General features: G+C 30.6%; 2 protein-coding genes across 2 annotated transcripts; both read left to right on the forward strand.

Moving 5' to 3' along the window:
• The first annotated feature begins 4,020 nt into the window (after positions 1-4,020).
• On the forward strand, positions 4,021-7,484 carry LOC140063043 (uncharacterized). The gene is made up of 3 exons (XM_072109469.1): positions 4,021-4,092; positions 6,522-6,669; positions 6,960-7,484. The coding sequence occupies exons 1-3, from the start codon at positions 4,069-4,071 to the stop codon at positions 7,229-7,231; spliced, it is 444 nt and encodes a 147-aa protein (XP_071965570.1). The 5' UTR covers positions 4,021-4,068; the 3' UTR covers positions 7,232-7,484.
• Positions 7,485-9,091: 1,607 nt separating this feature from the next.
• LOC140062928 (uncharacterized) lies at positions 9,092-12,421 on the forward strand. The gene is made up of 3 exons (XM_072109323.1): positions 9,092-9,163; positions 10,626-10,779; positions 11,096-12,421. Exons 1-3 carry the CDS (start codon positions 9,158-9,160, stop codon positions 11,419-11,421), a joined length of 486 nt encoding a protein of 161 aa, XP_071965424.1. The 5' UTR covers positions 9,092-9,157; the 3' UTR covers positions 11,422-12,421.
• The last annotated feature ends 290 nt before the right edge of the window (positions 12,422-12,711 follow it).

Here is a 12,711-nt window from a genome sequence, read left to right on the forward strand (position 1 = left end):
CGGGAAAACATTCTCGTGGGCGATGTCCGTTTCACGTGATACAAATGGATTGACTTGAATTCATTAATAAATACAAATTTTCATCTAGATAAGCCAAAATTACAAAATACAAGGAAGAAACGTTGTCATACAATATAGGCATACCAACTCAAATTAAACGAAGGTGTGTTGTATAATGTAGGCAATTTAAAAAAAAACACAAATTTAACTAGATCTGATTAGATAAGCCAAATATTTATAAATATATATAAATCCAAAGGCAAATTACTGAAAAAAATGATAATTCTGTAGGTATCAGTGGCTGGATTTCAATGGAGATAAAAAAAGGGCGAAAATCTAAATAAAAACGATGAAGTAAAACAGCCAGAAAAGTTATCAGAGCTTTCTATATATATTATGTTGTATAAAAGCCATGCATATACATACACACACACATCATACATACAAAGTCAAAAATAAAATAAATATATATGCAGGATCAATTTGGTGATAATATTAGTTGATTTTAGCATAGCACAGTCAATCATGCAATTACTTTGAATTCAAATGTTTTACGCATAGATGAAACAGTTTGTGAAAAGCATTGATATAACCTGTGAGAAAAGCGAGAAGGTATGTTTTTTTAAATAAAGAAAAAACCTGAATGTTTAATCTGGTGCCACTTGTCAACTGGTATATAGCGACAAACTTATGAGCGGGAATTCACCTAATCCTAACGATAACATATCATTCATTACACTTATTTTACAGTGCTAGGGATTTTCCTCCTTTGCTAAATTGTAAAAACTTCAGCGTGACAAGGACAAACAATAATGCAAGCTTTGATAAAATAGAATATTAGTATTTTACATATAATATATATTTAATAAACATATATAGTATTTCCTCATAGCGTGGTGGAGGGATAATTCCTACATGCTGTAGTCTGTGTTCGATTTAACTTGTTTACAAGCTCGACGCAGTAAGTAGTAGTAGTAGTACAATATCTAGGATACGTACGTCTAGTACAACTCTCTGCATGGGATGAATAGTAACAAAAGAACTTTACGCTTCAATTGATGTGAACCTTTCTGAGAGTTGGTTCATTGTTTCTGCTTCAATCCGAGAAATACTGATAGATATTGATACACTATAGTGCTGAATAACTAATAATGATAGAATTTTCAACTAAAATCAGATCTAAAAGCCAAGTTTTAAATATGTTATTTAGATATTTTAGAACTCCTCTATATTTTTCTCATATGAGTCTTGTACAAAGAAACAGCACCTTACAATGTCCTGTCTCCTGTCTATAACCTTTCTCTGAAACCATACCATGTCTCTTTTCCCACACGTTATGTCAATGCTTGTTTGGAAAACAATTCGAAAAGCCAAGCATTGGTTGATAAATTTATATAAAGATATTTTAGAACCTCTAGGCCTATACATTGCATAATATAATTCCAAACACTATTTATATATAGTGAAAACAGTATAAATATGTGATCATTTTTGTGAGAGTTAAAAACAATTTCCAAGTGGGTAAGAGGAAATTCGGTACTCTTTATTTTTACTTCTTAGGCCTACATATTACAGCATAATCGATTGGTATCTCGTTCGTCTAAAAGTGAGGTGATATTTAAATAAAGCACCATTCAAATTCACACTTAATCAGCAAAAGTATACTTTATCATTTATTTGTTTTCCTACATCTTGTTAACGGTTTCTTTCTTGAAGTAAGTAAATGTCACTTTGAAACTGAAACTGATACAATACTATATTTATTTTCTCTCTCTCTCCCCCTCTCTCTCTCTCTCTCTTTGTTAGTTGCGTCCCACATTTTATTCTTTCCATTTATAAAATATTTTAATACAAGCAAGTTCTTTATATATTAAAAGTCATTTCTCGGTATACATAATCCCTGCTTTGGGTTACCCTTTCGGGGATACCACAAGTTAAAAGACCACTGCCATTAAAATAAAACAATTCAAATAAAACGAACGATGGGAACAATGCTGACAATTATTAACATTGTTAAGTCACAAAGCAAGTTTTACTTTATAAATTTGTGAAATATTTTGTTTAGAAGAAAATTCATTGTGTGTGTATGAATTGCTCAACATTCTACAAAAAAAGGGAAAGATTTATAAGTTGAATCGATCCTGGTTTGATTAAAAATGAATTACACGATAAGCTAACATTTACGGTTCCTATCTTGGAATAGCTTCGGGTCAGGTAAGCCAGATTTGTCGCTAGACTGGGTATTACAGGTATGGTCACCTGACATACTATAACAAAAGAAACAGATAAATAAACGCTTGAATGAGCAGGTGTCGGAGTTTCCCTCCTGCTATCATCCTGTTCATTAGCCATTGTAGTGTCAGTCACGAGATATTTTTCCAAAGTCGTAATTTTTTAATATCTTTATTTCAACATGTATTAAAATAGGTTAGCTTTGTCATGTTTTTGTGAACATAAAATGTTACAAGAGGCAATAACAGAAAATGAAATTCCATGATAATAAATAATAGGCACACATTTTTTTTAATATTAAACTTTCACTTTTTCATCAGTGGTACTTAAAAATAGTGGTGAAGTCAAGCTTGAACTATCCATAAATATCTTAAACTAAACAATATGTCTTACCAGTTACATATCAAACAACATATTTATCTTAAACTAAACAATATCAAAACACACGCAAAAAAACCCCCCAAAACACAAAAAAAGTCAAATGCTAAATAAGATCAATCAAATAATAAATCGAGAAAATAATCAACCAATACGTCATCAACATCGTCATCATCAGTGTCATCGTCATCGTCATAATCATCATTATCATTATCAACTTCACCATCATCGTCATCATCTTCTTCCTCAACATCATCCTCAACATCCCCGCAATCACAATTATCAGCCTCATCATCATCCTCATCATCTTCTTCCTCAACATCATCCTCATCATCATCACCACCATCCTCACATTTTATGGTCAGGGTTTCATTATTAGTTAGAATAAACTTTAAAATTCTATCCATTTACAAAAAAGGGAACAAAATACTGTATAATAAAATAATATCCTTTTATTCAGAGAAGAGTAAAATTACACTGGTTTTTATTCTACTATTTTAATTTTAGATTAGGATTCACTTTGACAATTTTTTCACAGTATTTAAAAATAAATAGACAAAGTTGAGCTTATAACGTTAAACCATGTCCACTTTATCCCCCCTTTTCAATATTACTTTTTATACCATAACCATTTTATAATGAAATATAAGTTTATTGTATTTACATGTTTATTTCCCAATTTTAACAAGTATATTATATAGACTGTAATCTGAATGTAGCGTATCTAGAAAGAAAATGAAAAACGAGCTGTTCGATCAAGTTATAATATTTGATTTTAACACTAATAATCAATAACAACATGCTAACAAAGTGAACGTTGTATTTATACATTTTTGATATTTTAATGTTTAAGAGTCAGCTAACACCATGATGACTGGGCTAAGGGTAACATCTGTATGCTATTAAAATTTCTTATTGTAATAATGTCAACGCTTTTTTTGAGTTTTTAAGAAAAAACGGCTACGTAATAGAGTCAATATTATTCCTGTTAAAAAACACATTCAATTTGGGTACTATATCTTCATGGAATTTGGCTACATAGAATTGTTTATTTGTGTTACCATGCTTCTGTGATTACAACTTTCAAAATTTTTTGTTGTTTTTGTGAAAGTCAAATTAGACAATTCATTAATTACACTATTTATATAAATACCGCAATTCGTGTACTCAGGAACTTGTAACTTATAAACACAAAGTGTGAACACGTTCTTATGTTTGATTTTCTGGTGATTTGAACAAAATCAAAGAAGATTAAGTAACCTGATAGTCGAACTACTGATGCTTTACAAAATACAAACTACCTGGAAGATTTCCCAGAGGGAAATAAATATATAAGTTATAGTTGTGGAATGTTACCTTAAATAGATTATACTGCTTTATATAAAGGCAAGAAGATGTATTCGAATTAAACATAAACCAATTTGTCTTCTTCCAAGTTAAACTATTAACATAGCCAGGATGAGCGGTAACAATTTCAAATCGGTGAGTTATTAAAGCGTTTTTATAAAATCTGTTGACAGTTATGAGTTGCTATTAATTCACGATTTAGAAGCATAATTTGGTAATGTTAGGCATATAAATAAAGTTCATCTTCTTAGGAAAGGAGGAGAAGGGTTAGGTTCGACAAAAAAAGTAGCCCTACTCTTAAGAAGAAGTTTAATATGTTTGGGGAGAAATTTGCGACAAGAAACTTGAGTTAGGCCTACTAGAGATTTTGTCGAATGTTGGTTAGGTATCGTTGCTTCCTTTCATTTATTTCAGCAGTTTATTGTTAGCATTTCTCTCTTCAGTAACAATTTGACTAAACTCGTTAAGTATTGTCCAATCTTTAAGTTCAATTTTTACACAAATCCTATTCAAATGAATGAATACTTGTAGGCCTAAGAAAGAAAAACCAACTCACTTTACTTACAAACTATAAATGATTCTTAAAAGTATATTAGCAATTTATATATTAAGAGACTTTGTTTGAATATTGGTGGGACATCTTTGTTTTTATTCGCAGATTTTTTCCTATATTTGTATTTATTTCACCATTTAAACATGAAATACCTTTTTTTATAAGTAATATTTCAGACTTATTTCAGTCTGATTTGTTCAATCTGTAGTTTATCTCACTTTATTGTCAGAATAGTTTTCCATAAATCATATTTAAATTGATAAATCGATAACACAATTTAAGATACGAGAAGGAACATTTAAAAAAAATCTATATTATAGTATTATAATAAAATATATATATTATAGTAATGTTAATAATGATAATAATTTTAGTAATGAGAAATTATCACTTAAAGGAAAATTTGGAAACTATTTATTTGATTTTACCTTTAAAACAAAAGTAGGTCAGCTTTTTGTATCATTTCACATACTTTTTTATATACGATTATAAGCGAATAATTTTGAGACAAATGCAGGAATTAAAACACGTAAATGTTTTACTGAAATAAATATACATAACCATGAATTAAAATAGGCAATACAGACAAACAGACAGATAGACAGGGGATTCTTTGATGTTCTATGCGGAGTACAGTTCCATCAATCAAGGTTAAGTCGAATATTTGACAGACGTCTTCAGACAAGGTGGCAAATTACAAATCCGCTAAGTGAATTATAAGAATAGAAGTTATATAGTTATTAGTTCTACCAACGCCCCTAAAAAACTAACAGCATGGTCACACACAATGAAAGCGAATTAGTTCCATTTCATATAGTAAAACAAATAACATTCCTTTGCTTTGCATTTTTAGTTTAGTCTATAGTTCACTATGTCGGTCGGTCGGTCTGTCGGTCTGTCTGTCGGTCCGGTATCACTATGCGTTTTATCGCTTTTCTGTATTTTTTTAACTGTTTTGATGTACAGAAAAGTTTTAAAGTACATAACTTTTTGAAAGTTCATTTTTTCTGAGAGCACGCGACTTATGGCTGTTGGCCTTGTTTTTAATAACTTTGATTTATTGATAATTCAAAATGTCAAACTGTATGAATTATGAGTTTCTAGTATCTATTAAAACGAATTTACAAATGCAATATATAACATCAGCTTATGTCTATATTAAAAGAATGCATTTGGTTCTATAGTTAATTCAGATACAGTGATTAAGTTCACTTAGGTTGACCCTGGTCTCCCCAATTTCAGGTTTTTTTTTTTATGTCTATATTAAAAATACCGAATAAATAATGAAATGAAAGTCAATCCACGTCAATCGTCCAAATTTTATTCAGGTGTACCTAGGCCTATTAAACATCCGTTTCCTTTCGATATATTTAAGTAGGTGTTTAAAGTGGCGGCTTTCTATTTTCGAATCTTCCGTTGGAACTTGAAAAATAGTACAACCCATATTCAAAACAATATGATTGTTGTTTAGATCATTCTTATAGTTTATTTATATTATCTTAGTATCTTTACGGATCTTAAATTTCCATCTTACCAAAACATCCTGCCTGCCGTCTGTCTATGTTGATATTCTGCAACATTTACTTATATTTTAATCTCATCTTTTCTTTTTCTATAATTTGCTTTTTCGCCCTTCCCCTAGATTCAAAAGAAGGGCGTATTTTAATACGAATAATAAACCTATATCTGAAATATACTAGTTTTCTTATCTATTCCTTGCAATAATAGTAAGTAATAAACCATGTAGTCGACTTTTTAAAATTATGATAATGAGGTCAGCTAAGATGAGGTCAATCAAAAATTAGGTACGACTTCTACGGCAGATTCTCGTATCGGTGTATTTGAAAATGTATAATGCCAGTAAAACAGATGTAGGAGAAAGGTTATAGTCAGCAGACAAGAAACTACGGTCCATGTATAGTCTCTAGACAAGACAGTACGAGATTTGAGTGCTTTTTAAAATGTTGTCTTACAATTAATATATTGTTTATTATAATTGTTGTTGCTTCAGATCAAACTTCAATTATTCACTGTGATGCTGGTTTGGTCCCAGACAACATATTCCACAACAACAGTGTCTTCTCTCTATCCTGTAGGAGATTTGTTCAAAGTCAAAATTCCAAGAAACTATGGCGTCGCACCCGGGTCTCGAGTTAACGGTAAGTGGTCAATTGTGTAAATAGTGCATTGACAAACAATATTTTTAATCAGACCTATACGCAGAATCGTGATCACAATGTGCGTACTGTATTCATCTTCAACTTGTATATTAACACGCCATATTGACATTAGACTGCTTCTGAAACATTGTATTTAAGAATGCAAATATTTCAATTTGAAATGATATCTGTGTACTATTTGTTTGTAAAAGGATATCAGACGTGTGATATACTTCTACAACACACAATTTATAGTTTATAATCATACAAATTATGGGGTTTTTTTTCAGAATCTGAAGCCGATGGCGCTTGTCCTTTCCGGATGGAAAGAGATTACGACCCCAATCGGATCCCTGCCACAATCTGGAGAGCTAAGAACCTGACCCGTTTCTGTTTAGACGTCATCACCAGTGTTCCAACGAACGAGCTGTGCCATCCATTTGAGATCAAAATGCAGATGTTGAAGAACTCTACCATTCAGGATCACCGTGGTCATTTTTACTATCGTTTAGAAGAAGAGCGAATTCCCGTTGCGTTCCTTTGTAAGCGGGCAACAGTTTAAAGATTTTGTTCTCGTTTGGTATACTTTTACTACGAAAAATGAATGCTAACATATCTTTTCTATCCGAATTACAGTTTTTAGTTTTGTAGATTAAGAATCGAGATTTTTTAAGAAATTATTTTTTACAATTATTGAATATATTTACACAGTCATATACATTTAGACTCTTTATGGTAAAAAGCTAAAAGATAGTTTGATATCTATATAATATCCAAAGAATAAATGTTTAATATGAATAATGAATAGTCCTAAGCAACAGTATAATATTATTATATAATATTAAAAAATATGTAACTTTTAAAAAGTTATTATATGCCATATTTTAAATGTATCGTTATAATAACGAATTAGTAATTAATGGTTTTATTAAAACCTCTTGTAATCAAATATTTTGAAAAATAAACTTGTATAATAATGTATTGAAATGCCTTTGTCGTATTGAATAAATGAACGTTCGAATTGACATATGAATGAATGAGGTACAACCTACAGTAAAATGAGTATGTTGATAATGGAAAGGGCAATAAGGGGCGGTGACCTGATGATGAGTTTGTTGATACAGGAGCTGTCTCAGAAAAGAGGCAATAAGGGGCGGTGACCTGATGATGAGTATGTTGTTGACGAGATAGACTGTCTTACACCACAGAGACGGGCTTTGAGGGACTATCTTACACCAGATAAGGGCAATGAGGGGCGGTAACAGATGATGAATACCGTATTTTGTTGAACGACAGACCATCTTACACCAGAAAAGGGCAATGAGAGGCGGTGACAGATGATGAGTACCGTATGTTGTTGAACGAAATAGACTATCTTACACTAGAAAAGGGCAATGAGGGGCGATGACCAGATGATGAGTATTTTGTTGAACGAGATAGACTATCTTACACCATAAAAGGGCAATGAGGGGCGGTGACCAGATGATGAGTATTTTGTTGAACGAGATAGACTATCTTACACCATAAAAGGGCAATGAGGGGCGGTGACCAGATGAAGAGTATTTTGTTAACGAGATAAATCTTACACCATAAAAGGGCAATAACCTGATAATGAGTATCAAGATACATGGGCTGAATGATTGACTTCAGGAATGAGAGAGTATATTCAATTTATAAAATTATTATTATTTTCTATTTTTTTCTCAATCATCTAAATCATTTTAATAAATTAGATCCTATCAGAATGCGTTGACTCATACTTATTGTAGTAAGGAATTTTCCCATATTTAAAGAATATACGATTCTTTTCCACTTATTTTCCATACTATTTTTAACATAATTTAAATAATATTAATCATGTTTTAATAATAAAACAATCTTAGCAAACAGTGAAATATTGACACAAATACTGCATAGGCTTAATATTAGATAATTGCGAAGAATAATAATTACGGTATAACTTAATAATTTAAAAAAAAAAACATTGTATTTTTCCATTTATTTTCCAATGTGACATTTGCTCTTTTTTTTTCAAAATTGAATAATAATTAAATACATCATTGGCAAACATTAGACTAATATTGCACAGACACTGTAGTAGATTGTTAGACCTACAATCAACAAGGGATGCTACACTATTAGATAATTATCTAAATATAAAAATACTAATATCATCTTCTTTTTGAGAATTTTCCATTATCTTCCTATACAAATATTTTGGCTTAACTCCATAAACTGAATATAATTAAAATAAATTAAATAATAACAGAACATGATCCGATTCTGATTGGCTAAATGTATTGAGTCGACTAGTCATGCGTGCAATGTAGTCGGGAAAGTACCGCCGGCATTACGTCATTCATCATTTAGGCCTAGCCTATATAATATTGGTTGCATGTATTGCCTAGAACCAAACTAAAACATCAAACCAATACCAACTCATCAACTTTAAAGCATTAAGCTAGGAATCACTAAAGAAACTATAGATATGAAGGTAAGATATAATATTATCAGTGATTTACATGGCTTGTATTGTAGCATTAGTGCGTATCTGTAGTGAGCATGGCCAGCCTAGTCTGTTTATAATAGGACAGTTTATCTCCATCCATGCACCACAAAATAATTTAGTCCAACTAAATAACAAGCCATACATTTGTACTTAATTTCTGTTGCACTATTATTATTTCAACCATACTAACGTGAATAACATAACTATAAGAAAACAGCATTTTAGACATGAAGAATGAAATAGGTTGTTGTAAATGTTTTATTTTAAAATTTAATCGTTTAGGCCTAATAACAGTATTTTACAGAGCCCTATATGGTGTTTTTTTAATCTGCATTTTTAATAGTTATTTAACAGTATTTTAACATTTTAATAGTATTATAACATCGCCTTATGCAATTTGATGTATTTTCTTTGTTGTTTTATTGTTTTAATTGCCAAGAAACAAGAATTTCCATTTTAAAGTGGACTAATAAAATGTCTTGAATCTTTATTATAAGCCCAAGGAAGAGTGAGAAATTTCACTCTTCTCTGATATAGGCCTAATTAACATGTTCTACTATAAGCTTACGCCTACTATACTAATGCTAATAGTTCAATTGAAATACATTTTCACGCTAGTGATCACTGTGGTTTGTAGGCCTTGATCAGCCTGTAATTAGCTGTTATAACCCACATACCTTTAGGCCTACTGTAAGTTGCTGTACTCTAACACATGCTTAAACCACCAAAATCATCGAGATCGTATGTTATTATAGGAGGTGCTGTTTCAATTTATTTATTTTTTTATTTTTTTTATATTATAAAATAATTTGCAGTTTGCATCCACAAAATACAGCTTCATACAAATATGGTAGACCTACATAATTTATATTTAAAAAATAAAAAAATTCCTTGTTTGAATTGGGTATTTGATTATGTTATTGATGATCCATTTGAAACCATTACAACATGTATATTTCTTTCCCTGTAGGCCTTTTTATCTGTAAAGTCATCTTCATTATCTCTCTACAGAATACATTTTTTTGCAGCTATTGTAATTTATAATAATGTCACAAAAATGGTTGCAAGATATTGACAATATACGTTAATTTGACTTCAGAAAGTCAGTGTCGTAAAGTTATTGTGACGTCAGTCAATTGTCGCGTAAAGTAAAAGGGGAATTCCCTAGTTTGTACTTTGTGACAGCGAACACAAGTGCATGTCCAATCAATGTAATTAGTACAAAAGATCCAAAGGACCACGTGTGCGTTATCTTTTTAATACACTTAAAACGTTCACAAATACGAAAGAAGGCATGTTTGTATATTATAGTAATTAGGCCTATCAAATTTTGAACGTGGCAGTGACGTAGCTTGGTAGTTTGGTGCTGTTATTACCCTTATTAAAAAAAAATATATATATAGGCCTAGAAAACATTGAACAAATTACATTTTTCTTTAAATTTCAGACTGCCACTATTTTAGTGATTATATTTACAATGACTACTGTTATCTTAGCCAATTCAACGAGACAAGTAAATGACTATGTTATTAGTTACCAACCACCGAACAACAGTGATACACAACTTACTATAAATACCACAGCTAAATATAAAAAATGTTGTAAGTATTTCTAACGTTTAACATTACAAAGTTTAATTCCCATATTAGGACGCAACGCAAGGACGTAGGCGCAACGTAAATAGTTTGACCAATCACACAGTCGATGGATTATTCGAACTGCCGCTTGTATGATTGACCAAATCACTCGCCTACGTCGTTGATTTCCTTAACATGAACGATAATATGAATAAAATCAAACCTTGAATATGCCATTTTAGTTTTGATAACGTTATTCACTGACGCAGAGAAAAAAAACACACAATAAAAATATAATGATCAAAAAACTATAATATATATCGGTTTTGTGTATTTTCAGCTAACGTTGCTATCCTCAATCAAACCAGAGAAGGATTCGAACAAGAAAAATGGAACTGCAAGTCAACGATAGTCACTTTAAAAAACGAACAACGTATTCCGATGCTTGTTGACAACGTAGTTTGTCAATGTGACCAATGTGTGATACATGGATGTCCAGGAAGGTGTCAAGAAATCTATTATGAGGTGCCTATGTTATTTTATGCTGACAGGATTGACGAAAGCCTGTCGTGGTTCGAAATGCGCAAAGAAAACGTATCAGTCGGCTGCCAATGTGTCGCAAACAGCGGCAAGACATGGAAAAGATGCAGAAACTCACATTGTTGATCAAATAATGTCGAATTATATAAGTATATTAATTTATTTTAAATAAAGTAGTTTTAGCAGCTTCAGACACCACCAACGTTATTTTACTATATAAAATTTATTATACTTTTTACATTTAGGATGCAATGGGCTTTCAACCGTGAATATTTTAAATTCATATGTTTGGGTTTAACCCTTTCACTTAAAATTGTCACTTTTTAATTTTTGACCAACTCGATGATAATTTAGTATATAGCTTGGAATCAGGTAGTTAATTGGCCAGATGTGTTTACGTCAGCAGCTGACCAATCTAATGTTATGCAAAATTGATGAAACCGTTCAAAATTAATTATTATTTATAAATTGTAATTATTATAATCTATATTATATACATATCACCTTGAAAATAGATACTACATTCAACTTTAACTTTTTAAAAAAATTTAAGGATTTAAGTCCTACTGAAATTACAGATGTGATATTAATTCATTGGAATGGTATTATACATTTCATAACATGTTTACATTTTTTATGAAAAACATTGGGATAATATAACATAATGTTACATTATGATAAATTTAGTGTTTCCTAAGCTAACAAGGCCGATAACCACTAATAACGCAATGGTGCTCAATTGATTGCGGTGCTTATTTGATTACGGGGTTTATTAATTGTAATCCTTTATTAATTTTATCATTTGATCATCACTTTGCTTCTTCATTATCTTCTTATTGTATTTTATATAACACCTAAATAAATTCCTGTCATTTGATTGGACGATTGTGGGTCACATGGCGTGCAATAGTACGCACTAACGATCGTTTAATAGTACTTTAATAGATTTATGAAGCAGCCCAAGCGGAAGTGTCGGCAGACTTTTCAGCAGAAAGGCAGTAAATCATCATCATCAAAATAGTACTTTTTTATAATATCCACGCATTATCGCTATTTCTCAATCTTTACGTTAAAAATTATATATATATAATTATAAATTATTATATTATTATAAAGATTTTTTCAACATTATTGCTATTACTCAATCTTTACGTTAAACATTATACATATATATTTATAAATTATTATATTATGATAAAGATTATTTCAATTTGGAATATAAAAAAACTAAGATTTTGAAAATCTGTTAGTTACGTACGTATAACAAGACTCTAGTACATGGTTTATTTACTGTACTTGAACATTTTTTGTTAAAAAATGTTCATAAGTATTAAATTGTTCTTATTTTTATTTTATTGAAGCATCTTCAAAAATTAAAACAACAGCGCCACCAATAACAGTACATAAACCTGTTCT

Source organism: Antedon mediterranea, chromosome 11 (assembly GCF_964355755.1).
Source record: "Antedon mediterranea chromosome 11, ecAntMedi1.1, whole genome shotgun sequence".
Taxonomy (NCBI): domain Eukaryota; kingdom Metazoa; phylum Echinodermata; class Crinoidea; order Comatulida; family Antedonidae; genus Antedon; species Antedon mediterranea.

Bases quoted from the DNA above. Each gene is read 5' to 3' on its own strand.
- LOC140063043 (XM_072109469.1), top strand. From the start codon at position 4,069: ATGAGCGGTAACAATTTCAAATCG. The intron at 4,093-6,521 runs GTGAGTTATTAA...TTGTTGCTTCAG, and splicing joins GCGGTAACAATTTCAAATCG to ATCAAACTTCAATTATTCAC. The intron at 6,670-6,959 runs GTAAGTGGTCAA...GTTTTTTTTCAG, and splicing joins ACCCGGGTCTCGAGTTAACG to AATCTGAAGCCGATGGCGCT.
- LOC140062928 (XM_072109323.1), top strand. The intron at 10,780-11,095 runs GTAAGTATTTCT...GTGTATTTTCAG, and splicing joins AGCTAAATATAAAAAATGTT to CTAACGTTGCTATCCTCAAT.